General features: G+C 37.0%; 1 protein-coding gene across 7 annotated transcripts in view; it reads right to left on the bottom strand.

Annotated features, from left to right (window-relative positions):
- The window catches only part of LOC147859175 (ARM repeat superfamily protein), a 29,411-nt gene that overhangs the window by 11,061 nt on the left and 766 nt on the right, over positions 1–17,584 (bottom strand). For 2 of the 7 annotated variants that reach the window (XM_087325525.1, XM_087325528.1), the window contains exons 3-29: positions 16,716–16,901; positions 14,942–15,031; positions 14,733–14,803; positions 14,483–14,629; positions 14,257–14,386; positions 14,119–14,174; positions 13,961–14,015; positions 13,814–13,870; positions 13,614–13,715; positions 8,869–8,949; positions 8,662–8,714; positions 8,487–8,556; positions 8,075–8,138; positions 7,799–7,947; positions 7,576–7,709; positions 7,435–7,492; positions 6,968–7,065; positions 6,798–6,885; positions 6,563–6,628; positions 6,413–6,472; positions 4,673–4,759; positions 4,343–4,565; positions 1,836–1,879; positions 1,439–1,759; positions 1,299–1,351; positions 1,143–1,191; positions 1,001–1,059 (exon numbers count right to left, since the gene is read on the bottom strand). In XM_087325525.1, coding sequence (XP_087181651.1) covers positions 1,001–1,059; positions 1,143–1,191; positions 1,299–1,351; positions 1,439–1,759; positions 1,836–1,879; positions 4,343–4,565; positions 4,673–4,759; positions 6,413–6,472; positions 6,563–6,628; positions 6,798–6,885; positions 6,968–7,065; positions 7,435–7,492; positions 7,576–7,709; positions 7,799–7,947; positions 8,075–8,138; positions 8,487–8,556; positions 8,662–8,714; positions 8,869–8,949; positions 13,614–13,715; positions 13,814–13,870; positions 13,961–14,015; positions 14,119–14,174; positions 14,257–14,386; positions 14,483–14,629; positions 14,733–14,803; positions 14,942–15,031; positions 16,716–16,901 — 2,651 coding nt within the window. Of the gene's footprint in view, positions 1–1,000; positions 1,060–1,142; positions 1,192–1,298; positions 1,352–1,438; positions 1,760–1,835; positions 1,880–4,342; positions 4,566–4,672; positions 4,760–6,412; positions 6,473–6,562; positions 6,629–6,797; positions 6,886–6,964; positions 7,066–7,434; positions 7,493–7,575; positions 7,710–7,798; positions 7,948–8,074; positions 8,139–8,486; positions 8,557–8,661; positions 8,715–8,868; positions 8,950–13,613; positions 13,716–13,813; positions 13,871–13,960; positions 14,016–14,118; positions 14,175–14,256; positions 14,387–14,473; positions 14,630–14,732; positions 14,804–14,941; positions 15,032–16,715; positions 16,902–17,584 lie in introns of all 7 variants that reach the window. The other 5 variants (XM_087325522.1, XM_087325526.1, XM_087325523.1 and 2 more) reach the window with 3 other exon arrangements.

Below are 17,584 nucleotides of genomic sequence, written 5' to 3'. Positions count from 1 at the left end.
ACATCTCTTAAAGGAATTATTGTCTGCAATCTGGGGCTACCATTCTCCATTATTATAGTCAAAGATACATTTCTATAGCACAGAATCCAGTTTCTCATGCACATACCAAACACATTGAAGTACAAAATCATTATGTTCCGGACTGCATAATCACTGGAACTCTTCTCCCACATATTATCACCCTCACAATGTGAAATCTCCCCTGAGGTAACCTAGAGGCCCAATTTCAATCACTTAGTGGATCTTTGTCCCTGATGTGAAGGCAAGTCATTCACAGCCTCGTTGCATTTCAGAGACAATAAAGGCGACAAGGCAGCACATGACCTAAAAATCCTTCCCTAACTTTTTCTATTAATCCTCCCCTATCTTTTCCAACAATCCCAAGCTATCTTTCCAGCCAAACCATAGTTGTTGTGGAACTATAAATAGAGCCACATCCTTCTGAACCAATCAATTATAAAACACATCTAAGTTTGGACCTGTGGAGTCTTTTCTACTTCATCCAATATTCATTATCATTCCTCTGTTACTTCTCATCAGCCACCTGTAGGAAAGAGCTTTTGCTCCCGTTATAAGGTGTGGCACTAAAAATAGAGCCACATCCTTCTCCACCAACCAATTATAAAATACATCTCAGTTTGGACCTGTGAAATCTCTTCTCCTTCAGCCAATATTCCTTATCATAGGCCAGATGTAGTTGAGAGCTTTCGCTCCTGTTGTCGTAGTTCGCACTCTTAACCCATTATTCTGCAATGCAGAATTTCCTGCCTATGTCTTGTCTTCTCTATTCATTTCTTTTGTGAAAGAAGGAGGTGGTCACAGAAAACGTTGTTTTAGTCACATGTAGAATTACTAATCCTTATAAACCTCCTTGCAGAGTTTATAGTCTTCCATTCTATTACTTATATTATTAATTAGCACATAAATATTTCCTCATTAAACTTATAAAAAAGGCATGTGTCAATTTGGAAAAATGAGACATAATAAGGGAGAGCATTACATGTCAATAGCATATGCAGGTACTGACATAAGTCCGTCATTCATGATGAAACAAATGCTCTAACAGAATAAGAAACACCCCGTTAATCCCAATGTCTGCAAAAAGTAAAACTAAATAGGTGATCAAAAGTTAAATAATATACCTGAAAAGCTAAAGGAACTAAATCCTTCTCAGAGGTATTTGCAACAGATCTGCCCAATAAATAAAGAATCAGTAACGCTTGAAAACCTTCCTGCTCAAAAATCATCAATATATCCAAAGAAAAAAATTTACCGACAAAATTACAATAGTGATTCACCTTAAAAGTTCCAGTGTGTCTGTCCAGCTATGGTGTAACTTTTCACTATGCCTCTGAATTTCACAATACGAACTGAGATTTTCATTGCATGATAAAAGCATACACAAAACAAGCACATAATCAACAGATATACCACACACCTCAAGAACATGCAGCAGAATCTTTAAAGCACCAGAACGGATCTCTATTGTTTGACCAAAATTGTAGAGTGTTCTTAATGGTAAAACAACTTTACATTCAAAAATATCCAACTTGAATTTCCCATCTGTGCTGGCTTCTGTTTGCTTTTTGACTTCAGGAGAGATGTCAGAGAGATCAATTGGTTGACAAGAAGCATCAGAAGATTCTCTATTAGAATTAATGTCACTTCTGATGCGTTCACATTCAAGTACAGCACAAATAGATCGATCAAGAGCATCAAGTGCAATACTACGAACTTGGGAGCTTTCATGCTCTGCTAGCTGAGAACATTATTCAGTTCAACGAAACTTTCAGGAATAACCTACGCAAAGAATACAACATATTGAACAGGTTTACCTCCAGAAAATGAGCAATAATTTGATCCCAAATCAACTCAGCTCCTGCCAGCATAAAATAAATTCCTCCAATGTCAGAAAAGGAACAAACCAAACAACTAATCAATAACCTCCGGGTTTCAATCATAGATTCAATAGAGGTCGAAAAGATATCCCAGTAACACAGTGAGCATAGGGTCAGTCAGAAACAACGATGCTGATTGTTCAACCATAGGGAGACTGTCTATACAAATTATTTTGTACAACGCCATGCTGATACAATAAATCACATAAGCAGTACTCTAAAATCTAACCTAAGAATACCTATTCTATCTAAATGTTGATCGATAGTGTCACTTATAGTTTAGAAATTACACATTTTACTCTGTAGAAAATTACAAAGTACTTACTAACTCTTACCAGCTCAAGAGATCCAGTAACCATCTGAAAAAGCCTCATCTCATGCGTTTCAAATATTTTCGTGGTGAGCAATAGGGAATGAGAATGAAGGAAGATGAGTAAACACCGCAAACAAATGAGTTCCTCTAAGCAAGTTCTTTCAAAATGTCTAAACCTATTCCACTCTGCAACTGGGAATGCATCTCATGGCAAAGTGTGGTAAACAGTCAAAGAATAAATGAAATGTTATATGAATGACTTCAAAGAGCCACATTGACCTATAAGATTAAAAGTTACATTCAAGTGAATCTTATAGAATGTCTGGTAAATAGACTAGACATTCTATAAGAATTGAAATGAAATGGTATATGAATGTCTTGAAAGAGCCAAAGCTACTATAAGATCAAAACTTACATTCAAGTGAATCTTATAGGCATTTTGCCCATGTAACTAGGTTGTAATCAATGTACAATGATATAGGGACATTGGGTGAAAGTGATGTGAAAGATCAACGTAGGAAAGAAGCAAAATAGAATAGGTATTTTATCGTTCCTGATGAGGCCAATTTTGACTTATGGAACCAAATCAAAACATCATCTTGTATGTGATTCCTTCCTAAGAGGAGGGGGGGGGGGGTTACTACTCTATAATAAAAACTCTCAATGTGAAATACTGCAGGCACATATGTGCTCACCCTTCTTGGATGTCTTCATATTTAGGTCTCATGATGTTATCTCAATACCTACCTTGTGTGTGAGAGTTTGAAGACGTGATAAAGCTCCCCAATAATCAACGCTCATGGGGTAATGAGATGTGATTCGATACGTTCTAGCATTTTTTCTTTGTATTGGAGCCAAACATTGGGGGTTAATATTTGAAATGTAATATCACAATTTTGACACTTTGGCATCTTGCCACTTTATCCTCAATGATCACATACTTCATAGCATCCCCTAAGAGCTCCAGTAGATCTTTTACTCCCCATCTCTTAAACCCTTTCATAATATCAAACACCCGGCCAAATGAGAGGATTTTGCTCTTACAAGTTTTTTGTATCTTGCATCCTATGCTCAGAGCTTGTTGGGCAGTCTATGATCAGGTATATTCTTGACTTCCGTGATATATTTGTACACTCTTTGCATGGCTGGTACCTCTATGGGCCAAGCACCTGTTTCTAATAGCATGGTAGGATGGGATGTTGAGGATTGGCAGATGTAGAAACATGAGTAGAAGAACATGAATGCTCTCGCATAAGGATGTCATATGACATCAATAACCTCCATACTCTGGGACACATTGGCAGATGTAGAAACATGAGTAGAAGAACATGAATGCTCTCACATAAGGATGTCATATGACATCAATAACCTCCATACTCTGGGACACATCAACAGTGAACCACCTAGGGGATCCAGCTCAATTTTGGACAATGATACTAAGTATCCTCCGATGCAGTTGACATCTGGGCCAAATAAGTTGTTCAGTCAAGAAATATCCCTCAATGAGGTGCTGGTTATGCTTGCTGGGAGGTTTTGGCAACACCTTCCAAAGAGATATGGCATCTGCCTTTGTACAGCCCTGGTAGCTGTCAATTCCTCGTGAGTGACTTTAAATCTACGGATCTGTTAAAAATAGCACCAAACAAATCTGATCACACAACTCCATGACCCAGGAGAATGGCTCCAAACCTAGTTAAAAAGTCAGTGGAAATGCCCTCGAAACTCATAGTAAAATTTGCAGCAGATATCTAGTCCTTGACAGACTCTGGCTCTGAATGACAATCACATCCTCTTTGCTTGGGAGGTACACAGGAGCTAGCATAAAAGAGATGTCAGCATGAACTATAAACTACGAAAAGAGAGAGCAACAGGTATGTGCTAGTCTTCCTATTTCGCGTTCAATTGATGTCTTCATCACAATAACAGCTCAGCAAAGATGCATGCAGGCTATCAAAGAAGTTGCGTTGTGGAGGGTATACTCTCATCAACCATGATGTCTCTATTGGCGTGTATTGTGTGGTGTATGCTTGAGAGATTAGTAAAGCGGTTGAAGAAGTTGATAGATACAATTCCTTACATTCCTTTAATTTACTTGCATCTGGATGTCAAGACCTTCAAGGTAGATACTTACTATGCAAGTTGTTGACCAGAGTAGCAACCATCCTTTCAACAGCAAAAACCTTTGGCATTGATAGTGGCACACTCACTGAGGTGGTTACATTTGGCATATTTCCTGAAACTGCCTGACCAAGACCACTTGTGACACCCGATAATGACTCATTTGAAACTTGCCTTAAAGCAGTCAATAGTGAACATACTGCTGATGTACTCATGTAAGCAGTACTCTCAAAAAGCTATTAACAGCAGAAAAATGGAAAATGATATTAGAGAGCAGAAATATAATAAACAAAGGAAACTATCTAGCGAAAATGTAACCATATTCAGTTTCCATATATATCACCTGAGAATCAAGAGTGGAAAGAATGTTGAAATCACTGGATTGAGAGCTTAAATCTCGAGAGAAGCGAGGGACTACAGCTGACACTTCCTGTTGAATGTGACAGAATTATCTTATACAGACCAAAATTTCCAGATCTAGAACATCAAAACTCAAAACAGAAATATTTACAAATTAACCTCACATAAACAACCACATGAACATTATGAAATGCTACCAAGTTTGTCTCCACATAATACCATGATAAGTCCATGTTGGGCCTCATACATTAGTTTCTTTACCATGAGTCAAAAAGATGGTTAAAAATCACATGAATCACAACACCAGTTATTCATCATATGCAAGTGGCATTTAAATTATAAACCCAAGAAACTACAGAGGCCAACTAGATCTTTTTAACATTCATGGGAGATTATTACAATCTACCAATACATAAACCCTCCTTTTAAGAGGCCAAAATGGTGGTATTGTCTTCAACAACATCTCTCTGTGCCTCTGGAATCTCAAACATTGGTGGTCTTCCCATTCCATTACCTTACATCCCATCTAATGGTTAGGCATTGATAGTGGCACACGATTATATAATGGATGCATGATCAGTAACAACTCTGATGGGTTGGTAGAGACAAAGAATTCCTGAAAGACAGATTTAAGTAAAGGAAGACTGAGAGCTTAATCTACTGTACAAGCTCCCCTCCTAAGTGGTAAGCATGTGCATTCTGACTATGCCCATTGACCTACACAGTTATAATTGACCAGTCCATATGCTCTTAATGATAGTAGATGGTCATGGGAATTCCATACAAGCTTTGTATTAGATAGGTCATGCTCTTAATTCAAAGAAGGTACTTGAAGGTTTATAGTATCCTACTACTGTGCCTTCTCATTCCTGCCAACCATTTAGATCATGTATATAAGCTCCTCTCTAAACAAGGATTTGGCCCACTACGCAAGGTAATTGAATACGAGGACCAAAGATGCCTAGGACTTTTCTTGCTTGAGCTCAAGAGACATCGGGAAAAGTTGTTGAACAATACAGCCACACAAACTCATCCACAAAGAACAATCACAACTTTCTTTAGCCCCATCGCTCCTACTAATGCTACAAGTCTATCACAGGATACACAAATGGGCTCCAGACCAGGACATAACAAAGGGGTTAAAATTGATCGGGCAATAGCAATTTGCTGTGCACGTAGGCCCCAGCCCCATGGACCATGACCTCGACACCCTTGTCATCGACAGATAAAAGCCATTATCTTTGGCCATCGTAGATGCTTCCTCGCTTCGGAGACATTTCCGTTCTGGATCAACCTATGCTAGAGATCTTTCGAAGACAAAAGCTACAATATACCTAACTTGAGAATCTCACATGTGCCAAAAACCAGATTCCCTCGTTTCTTTTCTTTTCATCTTATTTACTGTTATATTTAATGTGTAATATTTATTTTATTTTGATTTGTTCTCAAAGACGAGACAACACTTAAGATGGAATCTCTTATTTGATCTTATATGCCATTTTGGCCTCTTAAAAGCCGTTAATATTTCTTTCTTTCTTTCTATAGAGAATGATCTCTTCGCCTGATCCATGCATCCCACCCCATTCTCAGTGTGGAACTACTAGTTTCCTAGCATAGACTGTTTTCCCTTCTGCTCTTTGGTCATTGTTTGGGGCATGAGATGGCCACACCATTATATAATATTATGAGATAAACTTTTTCAAAACAAGAGACAAAAGTATACCTGAGTTGTCGCATGTGGCGAATGAATCACCCGATCCAACAGAGCCAATGTTTCCAACACCTGCCCAACCATTAAGTACTCAAATTTCAAACCTCTCCCAGAATACTTTGTAAGCATCATGAAGCATTCATCAGAACAATTGAAACTCACCAACGTCCAAGATGACCCTAAAACACTATCAAGCCTGTGAGCAATGTTAAATATCGTCCTCAAGGCCTACAGCAACAATTATCTCATGACACAATTCTCAAGATACTGAAAATTGCCCAAAAAGGTCAAACATATAAGTGTTTTACCTCATTATGAAGGCTATATTAATACACTGCTTAATAGCTTTTAAGTATAAATCTGGATGAATAATCGTTAATATATCCCAGATACAAACCTGAACATTTTTAGGTGTCAAAACAACATCCCTTGCATCATTAATATTATCATTCCGCTTTCCAGTGGGAGACAGCATTCCTCCAACACTGTTTGCGAATGAGTAAAGAATATTAGCTAAAACTCCATATTGTCCATTTTTTATCAAAAACCAGGAATTTAATACACAACCTGATTCTTTCAAATTCGCTTTGGGACACAAGTGCAAATTTGCAAAGTGATGCCAAAAAAGCATTCAAAGGTTCCACAGCACGAAGAACACCACAAGCCTGAAAACAAATATAGATATGATTTCAGTTAAATTACAAAACCCAGCACAGACCCTTCAGAAAAGAATTCAATGAATAACTAGAGATGTCTTGATAATGAACTTGAACTCAGATGCATAGGATGTTTCAGACAAACAAACATTTTATTCCCTTGATCAGGGTCATGTCCACAACAAAGAGCACGATATACAGAAAAGTATAGCATTGCTTCTTCCTGGCCTTTGAAATCCATTGATGGAATAGTTCAGAATTAAATGTGTGATAAGTAAAGAATTATGGAAAGGTGAACCATATTGGCAGCCAGAGCCTACAGCAGTTTGTATATCTTATAGAGCTGTTCGTAAACAAAGTGTAATAGAAATCACGCACCTGGGTAAAAGCTTGATATCCTTTCAAGATTTCTAACACTATAGCTTCACCCTGACACCTGTGATACCAACTCTCATGATATCAAACAGGGTATACAAAGTGCTTTAAAGAAACACGCTAAGAACAGAAAACCAATATTACCTAGAGAGGATCAAAGAAAGGGCATCCAGCAGTATTTTCCACACAGAATTCACCATTGAGATACATAACGATGCCAAATCACCACCTTTAACAAGAACATTTGATTGCACAGTTTCACATCGTGGCGAAACAAGCTATAAACCGAAACAAAAAAAACCAGATAATCAGTTCCTTTTTAGAGATATTGAGTATCAAAATTTTGTCGTGTAAGTATTGGTTTTACCTCCCCTGCATCTATTGCTTCATCTGTCAAAGTAGCCACAGTGAAAACCACTCCTAGAAGACCTTCTACTGCCAAAGTGATGGCATGTGCTTCACTTGCAACTATAACTGCAACCCCGCTTGCATCATAATCCATACTCCATTCAACACCTGCAATACAAATAACCTTTAGAAAAACCTCAGGAAACCAAACACACTTTCTAGAAGTGTGCACATCTGGCCACCACATTCATGAGCCATATGATTGGTAAAAATCATCAATAAGGAGACAAATCACCTTTGGCTTTACTGTTGAACATTCCTGCTACTGCAACTAGACTTTCCTCACTCGTATCTGGAACCTGTTAATACTAACAGAATGGAATGAATACAACATACATTACATATCGTCACATTCATAATTGCCTTCAAACATCCAACTTCAAGTGAAAGCAAAATCAATTTTCACTCTACTTTGAATTGAAAAAAAAAACGACATGACTTGCATATACAGAAGGTTAAAATATATCTTCAGTCATAAATGTGTTAAATGTGCAAGAGTATATCTGTATCAGTCAGGTCAAATTTCAAATTTAGCTCGATCTAAAAGCTACAATCTAGTTTGCAGGCCAATATATAAACATCAAAACTAGCTCATGTCCTTTATTTTGAGACATCCATACTTCACACAATGAAGACAGCAGAAGTACCTGGAGATTCGTCACAACATTGGACAATATTCTCACCATCCCAGCCACCACTTTAGTATTTTCAGGACGCCTAAGACACAACTTAGAATATCATATTGCCATTAGATCCTTGAAGACATGTTTGTACAAAGAAGCAATAGAGAATTTACAAACAGTTCAGAGGTCGGGACCTTACATATCAAATGTTTGGAACAATAAACGTAATATCCTGGCTTCAACACAAAACCCCTGCAATCATCACTTGGTTTTCATTGTCTATTGAAAAACAAAGATATTTCATTCCAGAAGCATAAATGAAGTTGGATCATTGTCCAGTGAAAAAACTATTATTTTTCATTTCAGAACCATAAATCAAGTTCTTAAATATATATCCAATACAAACCCGCAATACTTCAAGAACCATGATACGATGCCATAGAGGTAGCTCCAGATTTATGCACTTCTGGAGCATATTCAAGAACACCTGAGTCAACAAAAATATAAATTTAAGCATAAGGGAAGAATGACTTTCACTGTATAGTGACAGATAAAATTATAGTATCCTACAATGACATATGCAACTTGCAAGTCGTTGTTCATTCTTCCATTACAGGTCGAGTTTCATTACTGAAATTTCACCCCAAGGAGACTATCTTTTAAGAACCGCACAAATAATGATTTAAGACTTCAACACCTAAAATGTCAGGCAGGGTATATTACTCAACATACAAAAGTAAGCACACCAAACATGTATTTCTACATTTTCTTTTGCTCAAAAACATGGCTTAAATTAATGTGCATAAAGTCCATCAGAATCTTCGAGCTGTCCAATGTGAAGGTAGCACAAAATCTTGCAGACTAGAGGCTGCAAAGGTTGTAAAAAAACAAATTATAAAGAGCCTGGTCACAGAGTAAGAAAATGTAGTTAGTAACCGTGAGAAACACCTTCAAGGAGTTTGCAAAACTGCATCAGGACAAAAACCAATGCACCAAATTGTGTCAAAACCCCAAGGATACTGAAGTGGACTACATGTCACTTCATAATGGTACACTGAGATGCATGAAGCCAAGGTTATAACACACTATTGTGTGGCTCCCAAAGAGTGTATTGTCTTGTAACACGCCACATCTTGCATCTTCAAGTTACTATTCCTAGAATTTGTGCTCAAAAATAGGGGGGTATCCAATCCTCACTTTGTTTCGTATTGAAACTAAGAGCAACTTTAATAATTATGATCTGACTCAGGCCATTTTGGGAATCAGTCTCCACTAGACATCGGATATGGATTCATCATCACACCATCTTATATGGATATACATCTATCATGTGTGTTGCATAGTGTGATAGGGCAGTTGCAAACTTCTTCAATCAGTCAGAAATTGAGATAGTCAAATATGTGCGAATACCTCTAGAAGAAAGAATTTGCCAATTCTGTCATCAAGGAGTGGAATCTGAAGAACACTATGTTTGACATCGTGTTGTTTTTTTATGAAATAAGAGGGAGATACCATTGCCTCTTTAAGCAAGGCTTCAACACAATACATAAGCTAATAGAATGCGAGGACCAACAGTGCTTCAGTTGTTTCTTGCTACAACTCAAGAGACACAAGGAGAAGTTGCTGAAAGACAAGACAGCCACACAAGCTCACCAACAAAGAACAATCACAGCTTTCTTTCGCCCTACGACTCCTAATCATGGTACACGTCAATCAAGGGCTACATAGATGGGCTCCCAACTAGGACATTACAAAGGGGTTACAATAGAATGGGCGATAGCAATTTGTCGTGCACTTAGGCCCTAGCCTCATGTACTACAATCTCACCATCCTTGTCATTGACAGATAAAGGCCATTATCTCTTGCCAACGCAGGTGCTTCCCTTGCTTCGGACACCTCTCCATTCTGAATCAACCTATGCTAGATATCCTTCAAAGAAAAATTACAATATATCTTATTTGAGAATCTTACATGTATAGATGACAATGACGAGAGAACATTTTATGATGTAATAACTTGCATGGTCTTATGGGCCATTTTGGCGTCTTAAAAGAAGTTAATATATCTTTCTTTCTTTTTCTTTTTCTTTTTCTTTTTTTTTCTTGTTTTTCTTTTCTTCTTTTCGGTCACCCACTCTCTTCAGTCTTAAAAGAAGCAAGGTGGCCCACTATCACCCACTCTCTTCAGTCTCTATATAGATGAGGTATCACATTACATAGAGAGATTCGGGGGTTCGGGTATAGCTATACAAATATTACTATATGCTGATGATATTGTGCTGATTTCTGACTCTCCAAAGGGACTACAAAGACATCTCAATGCCTTAAAACTATTTTGTACTGACAAAGGTATGTCAATAAACATGGATAAAACTAAAGTGATGGTGTTCAACACCACTCAAGCATGGGTAGATCAGAACCAGAATTCTTCTTGGGTGAAGAAAAGGTGGAATACATACGCTCCTATACATACCTAGGAGTAACATTTACAAGGCCTAGGTTCTCCGTACGGGAGTCTGCTTGTGCCCGACTTTCTCGTGGATATGCAGCCCTTGGTGCTCTCGAGAGACAATGTGCACATTTGCAGTTCCAAGAGCCACAAACTAAGCTGTGGTTATTTGATACACTTGTCACACCAACTCTTCCCTATGGAGTAGAAACATGGGGACCGAGCCTTAACAAGGCGAATCATTGGAAAGATTTAGAGAGACCACTAGAATCAATGATTGCCCGCATATTGCCCGCATGATAAGGAGCTAAGCATCGGTGCCCCATGAGATAATAACCGATGGGAGCAGCACCTATAATCACTGAGGCATTGTTCCAATCAATGACATTTATCCAACGTCTTTGGGAGCTCCCGAAATGAAGGTACCCAACCCAAGTTTGGCACTTATGTCATCAAGACAACTGGCTGAAAATGGAGACATTCATTGTTGGTATGCTGAAATGCAGCAATGGTTTGAGTCACATGGCATGAGTATAAATGCACTACCCCCATTCCAATATAGCATAGACTCTCCACATCTAAATATGACCAAAGTGGAAAAGAATAGAGTGATCCGGACTAATATTATTAACATGGAAAACAATATAACATAGCTCAGCCCCAAAATTTCACTTGGTACGAAGATGGCCAGCTATGGCCAGCTATAAGACACACATCAAAGGATGGATTCATCATCAGGCCACCTTATATGGGCATACATCTATCCTATACGCTGCACAATGTGATAGGGCAGCTGCGAACTTCATCACATCAGTTACAGATTGATGTAGGCAAATATACACGAATACCTCTAGAAGAAAGAATTTGCCAACTGTGTCATCAAGGAGTGGAATCCAAAGAACACTATGTTTGCCATTGTAGTGTGTTTTATGAAATCAAAGGAAGATACCATTGCCTCTTTAAACAAGGCTTTGGCCTACTACGCAAGGTAATGGAATATGAGGACCAACAATGCCTAGGACTTTTCTTGCTAGAACTCAAGAGACATAGGGAAAAGTTGTTGAAGGACAATAATACAGCCCCACAAGCTCATCCACAAAGAACAATCACAACTTTCCTTAGCCCCATCACTCCTACTAATGCTACAAGTCAATCAAGGGATACACAAACAGACTCTCAACCAAGACATAACAAAGGGGTTATAATTGATCGGGCAATAGCAATTTGTCATGCACGTAAGCCACAGCCCCATGGACCACGACCTCAGCACCCTTGTCATTGATAGATAAAGGCCATTATCTCCCGCCATCGCAGGTGCTTCCCTCACTTCGGAGACCTCTCCATTCTAGATCAACCTATGCTAGAGATCTTTCGAAGACAAAAGTTACAATCATAGATGGACATATTCACATTCGTGGAGGTTACCAAACGAATGCATACGAATACGCATACGAATGCATGATAAAATATTCGTTAAAAAAAAAAAAGAGTTCATAAAGTCCCTACTTTTAGTTTCCTAGATATATGATTATATCATATATCATATAACAAAGACGACTTTGACAATAAAAAGGGGATATTTTACTTCACATTAAAAAGTAGACTTAGAATAATAATATTTTTATAATGGATGTAAAACTTAAAAGTATTTGTTTTATTTTTAATAAATAAATAAAAGGTTCATTAATTCCCCACATTTTACTCTCCCACAAAATTTGATATTTTTATCTGTCATTAAAAAGGGGACCTCACACTAATAATATTTTAATAATAGATGTAAAAATATTTGTTTTTTTAAATAATAAATAAATAAACGAATGGTTCTGTAATATACTTGTCATTTTGTATTCTCGAATATTACGAATGTTGCGGATGGAGAATACCACGAATATCATGCATGGGTCAATCTATGGTTACAATACATCTAACTTGAGAATCTCACATGTGCCAAAAACCAGATTCCCTTGTCTGTTTTTATCTTATTTACTTTTATATTTACTGAGTAATACTTATTCTATTTTGATTTGTTGTTCTCAAAGACGAGACAACACTTAAGACGTAATCTCTTGTTTGGTCTTATAGGCCATTTTGTACTATACTTTGTTTGAATAGACTCTAAATTCCTATTTTATTAGAGGTTCCATTGCTCTTTCTTTAGATGGCATAACTTCTTTGTTGCATTATCTGCAAATAAAATACATTGTGCCATCAAAACCCAAAGACTTTAAAAAATGCCAGTGCATGAAATGTCTCCAGAACCACAAATGCAGAAAGGGCTCCTAAATTGTTTCATGCACTTTTTGAGTGTATATCTTTGTATAACATACAAATAGCATTGTAACTCCTGGATTGCATACTGCCTTTTTGAGTGTATATCTTTGTGCACAGTGCAACACTGAATTCCAATTGCACATGGTTGTGAGCTGATCAATCCCCTTTACGAAGACTTTAGGTAGGCACAATTTTCTCTTTTTTATGCCGATCGTATAACATTTTGGAGAGAGTTCTGCATTTCTCCCATGAAACCTTGAAATGTTCCTCTTCATGCAAAGGCACTCATTTTTCACCTCACTCTACATGTCTAACATGCATTTGATTCTTCTCATCTCTTTCCTCCTAATCCTTCTCTTGAAAAATGTGTGTTCAAATATAAAATCATCTTTTAATAGCAATTCAATGTTTTATTGATAAGGTTTCTCTCACCTCGCATTCAGTGACAAGTAGGGAACAATAAAGTCGGATAACATTGGCAACACATCGAAGAACCAATCGGCGAAAGGAAGGCTCCCCAGCCTCACCTTCAATCTACACAATGTGCACAAATAACATGAAGTAGGAACATAACATAAAATATGCAGAAAAAAGAACTTGTAAACATCTAAAGCAAATATTAAACGGTATACCTCACCAGTTGTTCGAAGTGATGTCATTAATAGTGAGCATACTTGATGCCGAAGTACCTTGAAGCATAAATTCCCATATTAGATCATATAATGGCAGTTCAAAATCAGATTGACAACTGGGAAAAAAAAAGCACAGGAGTTCATTACTTGTTGATATGGACCTAATTTCCGAAAGATAGGCGCATAATTTGAAAGCACGTACCTGAAAATAGAAGATGTTGTCCCATCATTTAATTCTCACTCAGGTAAAATTTATCATCAATAAGGTAATAATTTCTTCATATGGTAAAGAAAATTATGCTTACTCCAGCATATCAAGAACAAAAGTTCTTTGAAGAGGTGTAACTCGCAACCATGTTGCCTGTATGTTGGCAAAAGGCAAACAACAGGTTTCTGCATCATGCTCAAGAATTTGGTAGTTTGAAGATAGCAAACTTACTGACCGGCCCACCACTTGCAATGGCAGTAAGATCTTCAAACAAACGAAGCCCAAGCCTAGCTGCCTGTGTCATTTTATCTTTCGTTGCAAGAATTGTCTCTTCAATTTCCGTATCCACCACCACCTCAACTGATCTACAATTGCAAGAGAGATATCTCTTAAGTAATCCAAAATACTTTGACTAGTCTACATTGCCCATAAAACGAAAAGCAATGAGATACTTTGCAGACATAATACTCCGGCTAACATCCCCTGAGACAGAATTTGATCGGGATGTCCGTCTATTTGATCCAACACAGCTAGCAGGTAATCCTTCAGCTGCAATTACCCTATCAAATATGAGGGCCACAGCCTGCCGCAAGGTTGCTGCTGCGGTGCTATGTAGCAAAAGTTTTTGAATTTAATCATGCTCACATTTTAGTGATATAGTATTAGTAATTGTTATATTTGACCAGCCCATATGGATGACTACACACATACCTGTGCACACTATCAGGATTATTGTTTTCCAATAACCGAAAACAAATTCCAAGCGCTATACTCATGTTGTCCTTGAATAAAGAGAAAGACAAATAGACAAAGTTACTATTGTCATTAACTAAATTAACACATAATTCAGTAAATTTTGTGTATCTTTTTCTTCTATCAAATAGTATGCTGGTTGAAACTCAGCAGATTTTAATAAATACCTCATCCCCCGGATGAAGTTGAGATTGAAAAATCGTCAGGACAGTTTGGAGAGTCTTCAACTGCACAGTCTCATCATTCATTTCTGAATGCTGTAAAAGGAACGCACAAGCAGCCACACTTAGATGAGACAGCCAATTTTCCACAAATAGTCATAATTCAAGAAATGAAACAAATACTTTTAGACAAAAGAATTGCTAAACTAAATGTTAGTGTTCATTTTGCATGGCAACATCTCCTCATGACAAAAGTATTGACAGCATAATGTGGACAGCTGAGCAAAGTAGTGCCCAGCATGATATTCCTAATTTCTTTCAGATTCCCAACTCTCTAATATGTCCTCTAGTGTTGACAATGGTGAGAACTAATCTCCAGCAATGAATGCTTTGACAAATTCAAAACACCACCAAGGGACATGTATAAACTATTATGTGACTACCTGCATGAACTTACATGCAAGGTTTCCTATTTGTAAACTGGCCGTTTCTTGTGAATAGCAATTCGCACCATATCAGTATCTCGCAAAATTCTCAACCACCTATATGGGACATGCTATGCATGTTGGCAAACATTGGCATACTAATAGACCAAGGGAGATATTCTTAAACTTCTAATGGCTCAAGCAATCTCGAACAAGTATCAGAGGTTATGTCAGCATTCTTATCTAAACTTTTCAGATATCTCTAGGTATATTGCAATATTGTTCACGAACTCCACAACTTAAAGCTACTAAACAGAAAAAAACTCTTTTGCGTTAGTTTCAACATTTTATACCTTCAATATAATTCTAGATTTGGAGAAGATGGTATGAAGTTCTTAAAGTAGAATCATCTGCAATTGAGTTGTTAACATGGAGCTCACAGTTCATGGAAATTGAAGGTATCTATTTTTACCCCATACAAATGTAAAGAGGACATTCCAAAATCTTTATCCTTATCCAAACAGATTTAAGTTTATATCTAAACTCAAAACGTGTTACAATAGATCAAAGATGCCTCCCTCACTCTGGAGATCTCTCCATCATGGGGTAATCCACGATAGAAATTTTTCATAGATAAAAATTTAAGTCTAAGTTCAGACTCTTAAGTTCTTCGATATCAATACCCTAGGTTTAGTATTTACTTTGGTTTGTTGTTCTCAATGACAAGAAACATTGTAAAATATAATCTCTTAAAAGACATGGATATAGCTCTCTCTTGGAAAACTAGATTTCAATGAAATTTAGATATGTATATACCAATCATCCAGCTCAAATTGAAAAATATTGGCAAAGATCTTGTCTTGCGGGTGTTTTGATTAGGTGAAAAAGATTTTTGGTTAACCCCGATGGGGATATCTTAGGGTTCCTTCACTTAATTTTAGAATCCAATAGCGGTAGAATTCCCCTATTTCCTCCTTTAAGTGTTTTAAGAATTTCAGGTAAAGCGGGAACCACGTCCACTGCATACTTCTGTAAACATGATATCTATGTGAAAGCTTCACATTCTGACATTCGTATGACGTGATAAATATTCGCACAATGTCATCACTCTGTATTGAATATGGGGATACCTCGGTGGTTTTTCAGATATATTTAGAATCTGTCCACAGAATACTTGAAAGAAATCCTTTGACCAAGATAATAAATTTTTACCTGACTTTGTTAAAATTATTTAATAATACATAACTCAATATTTGAAAGGCTTATTCCAAAACGTCTCAAAGTCTGAAGGTACTTGTAACACCCAATTTCAATATGTAATGGTGATTTTTATATAATTATGCTAAGGTTAATACCTCCTTCAGAGTTCCAAGGATTTCAGGTAAAGAATGTGCAGGAACAGCACCATGAGCTATCCACTTCTGTAAACATGCTAATCCTATGATCCGAAGCTTCACATTCTTACATTCACATGCCATGATGAAGATTCGTACAATGTCATCACTTCGTGCAAGTAGAGTAGGATCCGGAATTGATCTCAACTGTAGCAAAATATACCAACAGAAAGGAACACAGTGAATAATATTTAATCTAGAAGGCTTTTAAACAAGATTGATATGATATATGATAAAAAAAGGTATTTTTCTTTGTCATTTTGCAAAATTCTTTTCATCACATCGCTTCATTAAGTGAGAGTTTAGTCCAACCTAGAGAAAAGAAAGTATTTTCCTTTTTATTTACCACATCTCTTTTCATTACATCTGAAATGATGAGTGGTGTTTCATTAAGAGGCCATTTCAGCCAAATATTGATCTGGTAAAGAAAAATACTGAAACAAATGCTTCAAATCATAAAGGAAAAAAGCTACAAAATACCTTCAAAAATGGGAACAGATTTCCAGAGAAAGTTCCCATCACAATAGAAAAATACATAGCTTTCCTTAACCAAAGAAAAATACTCAAAGAAAGCTTCAATATAGTAGAATAGCTATATTGCCATAACAAGCTTCAAATCATGGAGAAAAAAGGTTATAGCTTACCTTTTAATACAGCAAAGAAAAATATCTCAAAAAAAGCTAGGAAAGTACACAAACAAAGCTAAACATTTATTCAAAGAAAGCTAGAAGATTAGTCAGAAGCTTCTGATCATGAATGGAAATAATCATACAGCTTATCTCAAAGAAACAGCAAAGAAATGATACAAATAGAGAACTTAGAGGAAACCC

The sequence above is a fragment of the Azolla caroliniana genome, unplaced genomic scaffold, assembly GCF_043228905.1.
Source record: "Azolla caroliniana isolate FFs.n. ecotype wild unplaced genomic scaffold, voAzoCaro1.0.p SCAF_10, whole genome shotgun sequence".
NCBI lineage: Eukaryota > Viridiplantae > Streptophyta > Polypodiopsida > Salviniales > Salviniaceae > Azolla > Azolla caroliniana.
This window is presented reverse-complemented; position numbering and strand designations above follow the sequence as displayed.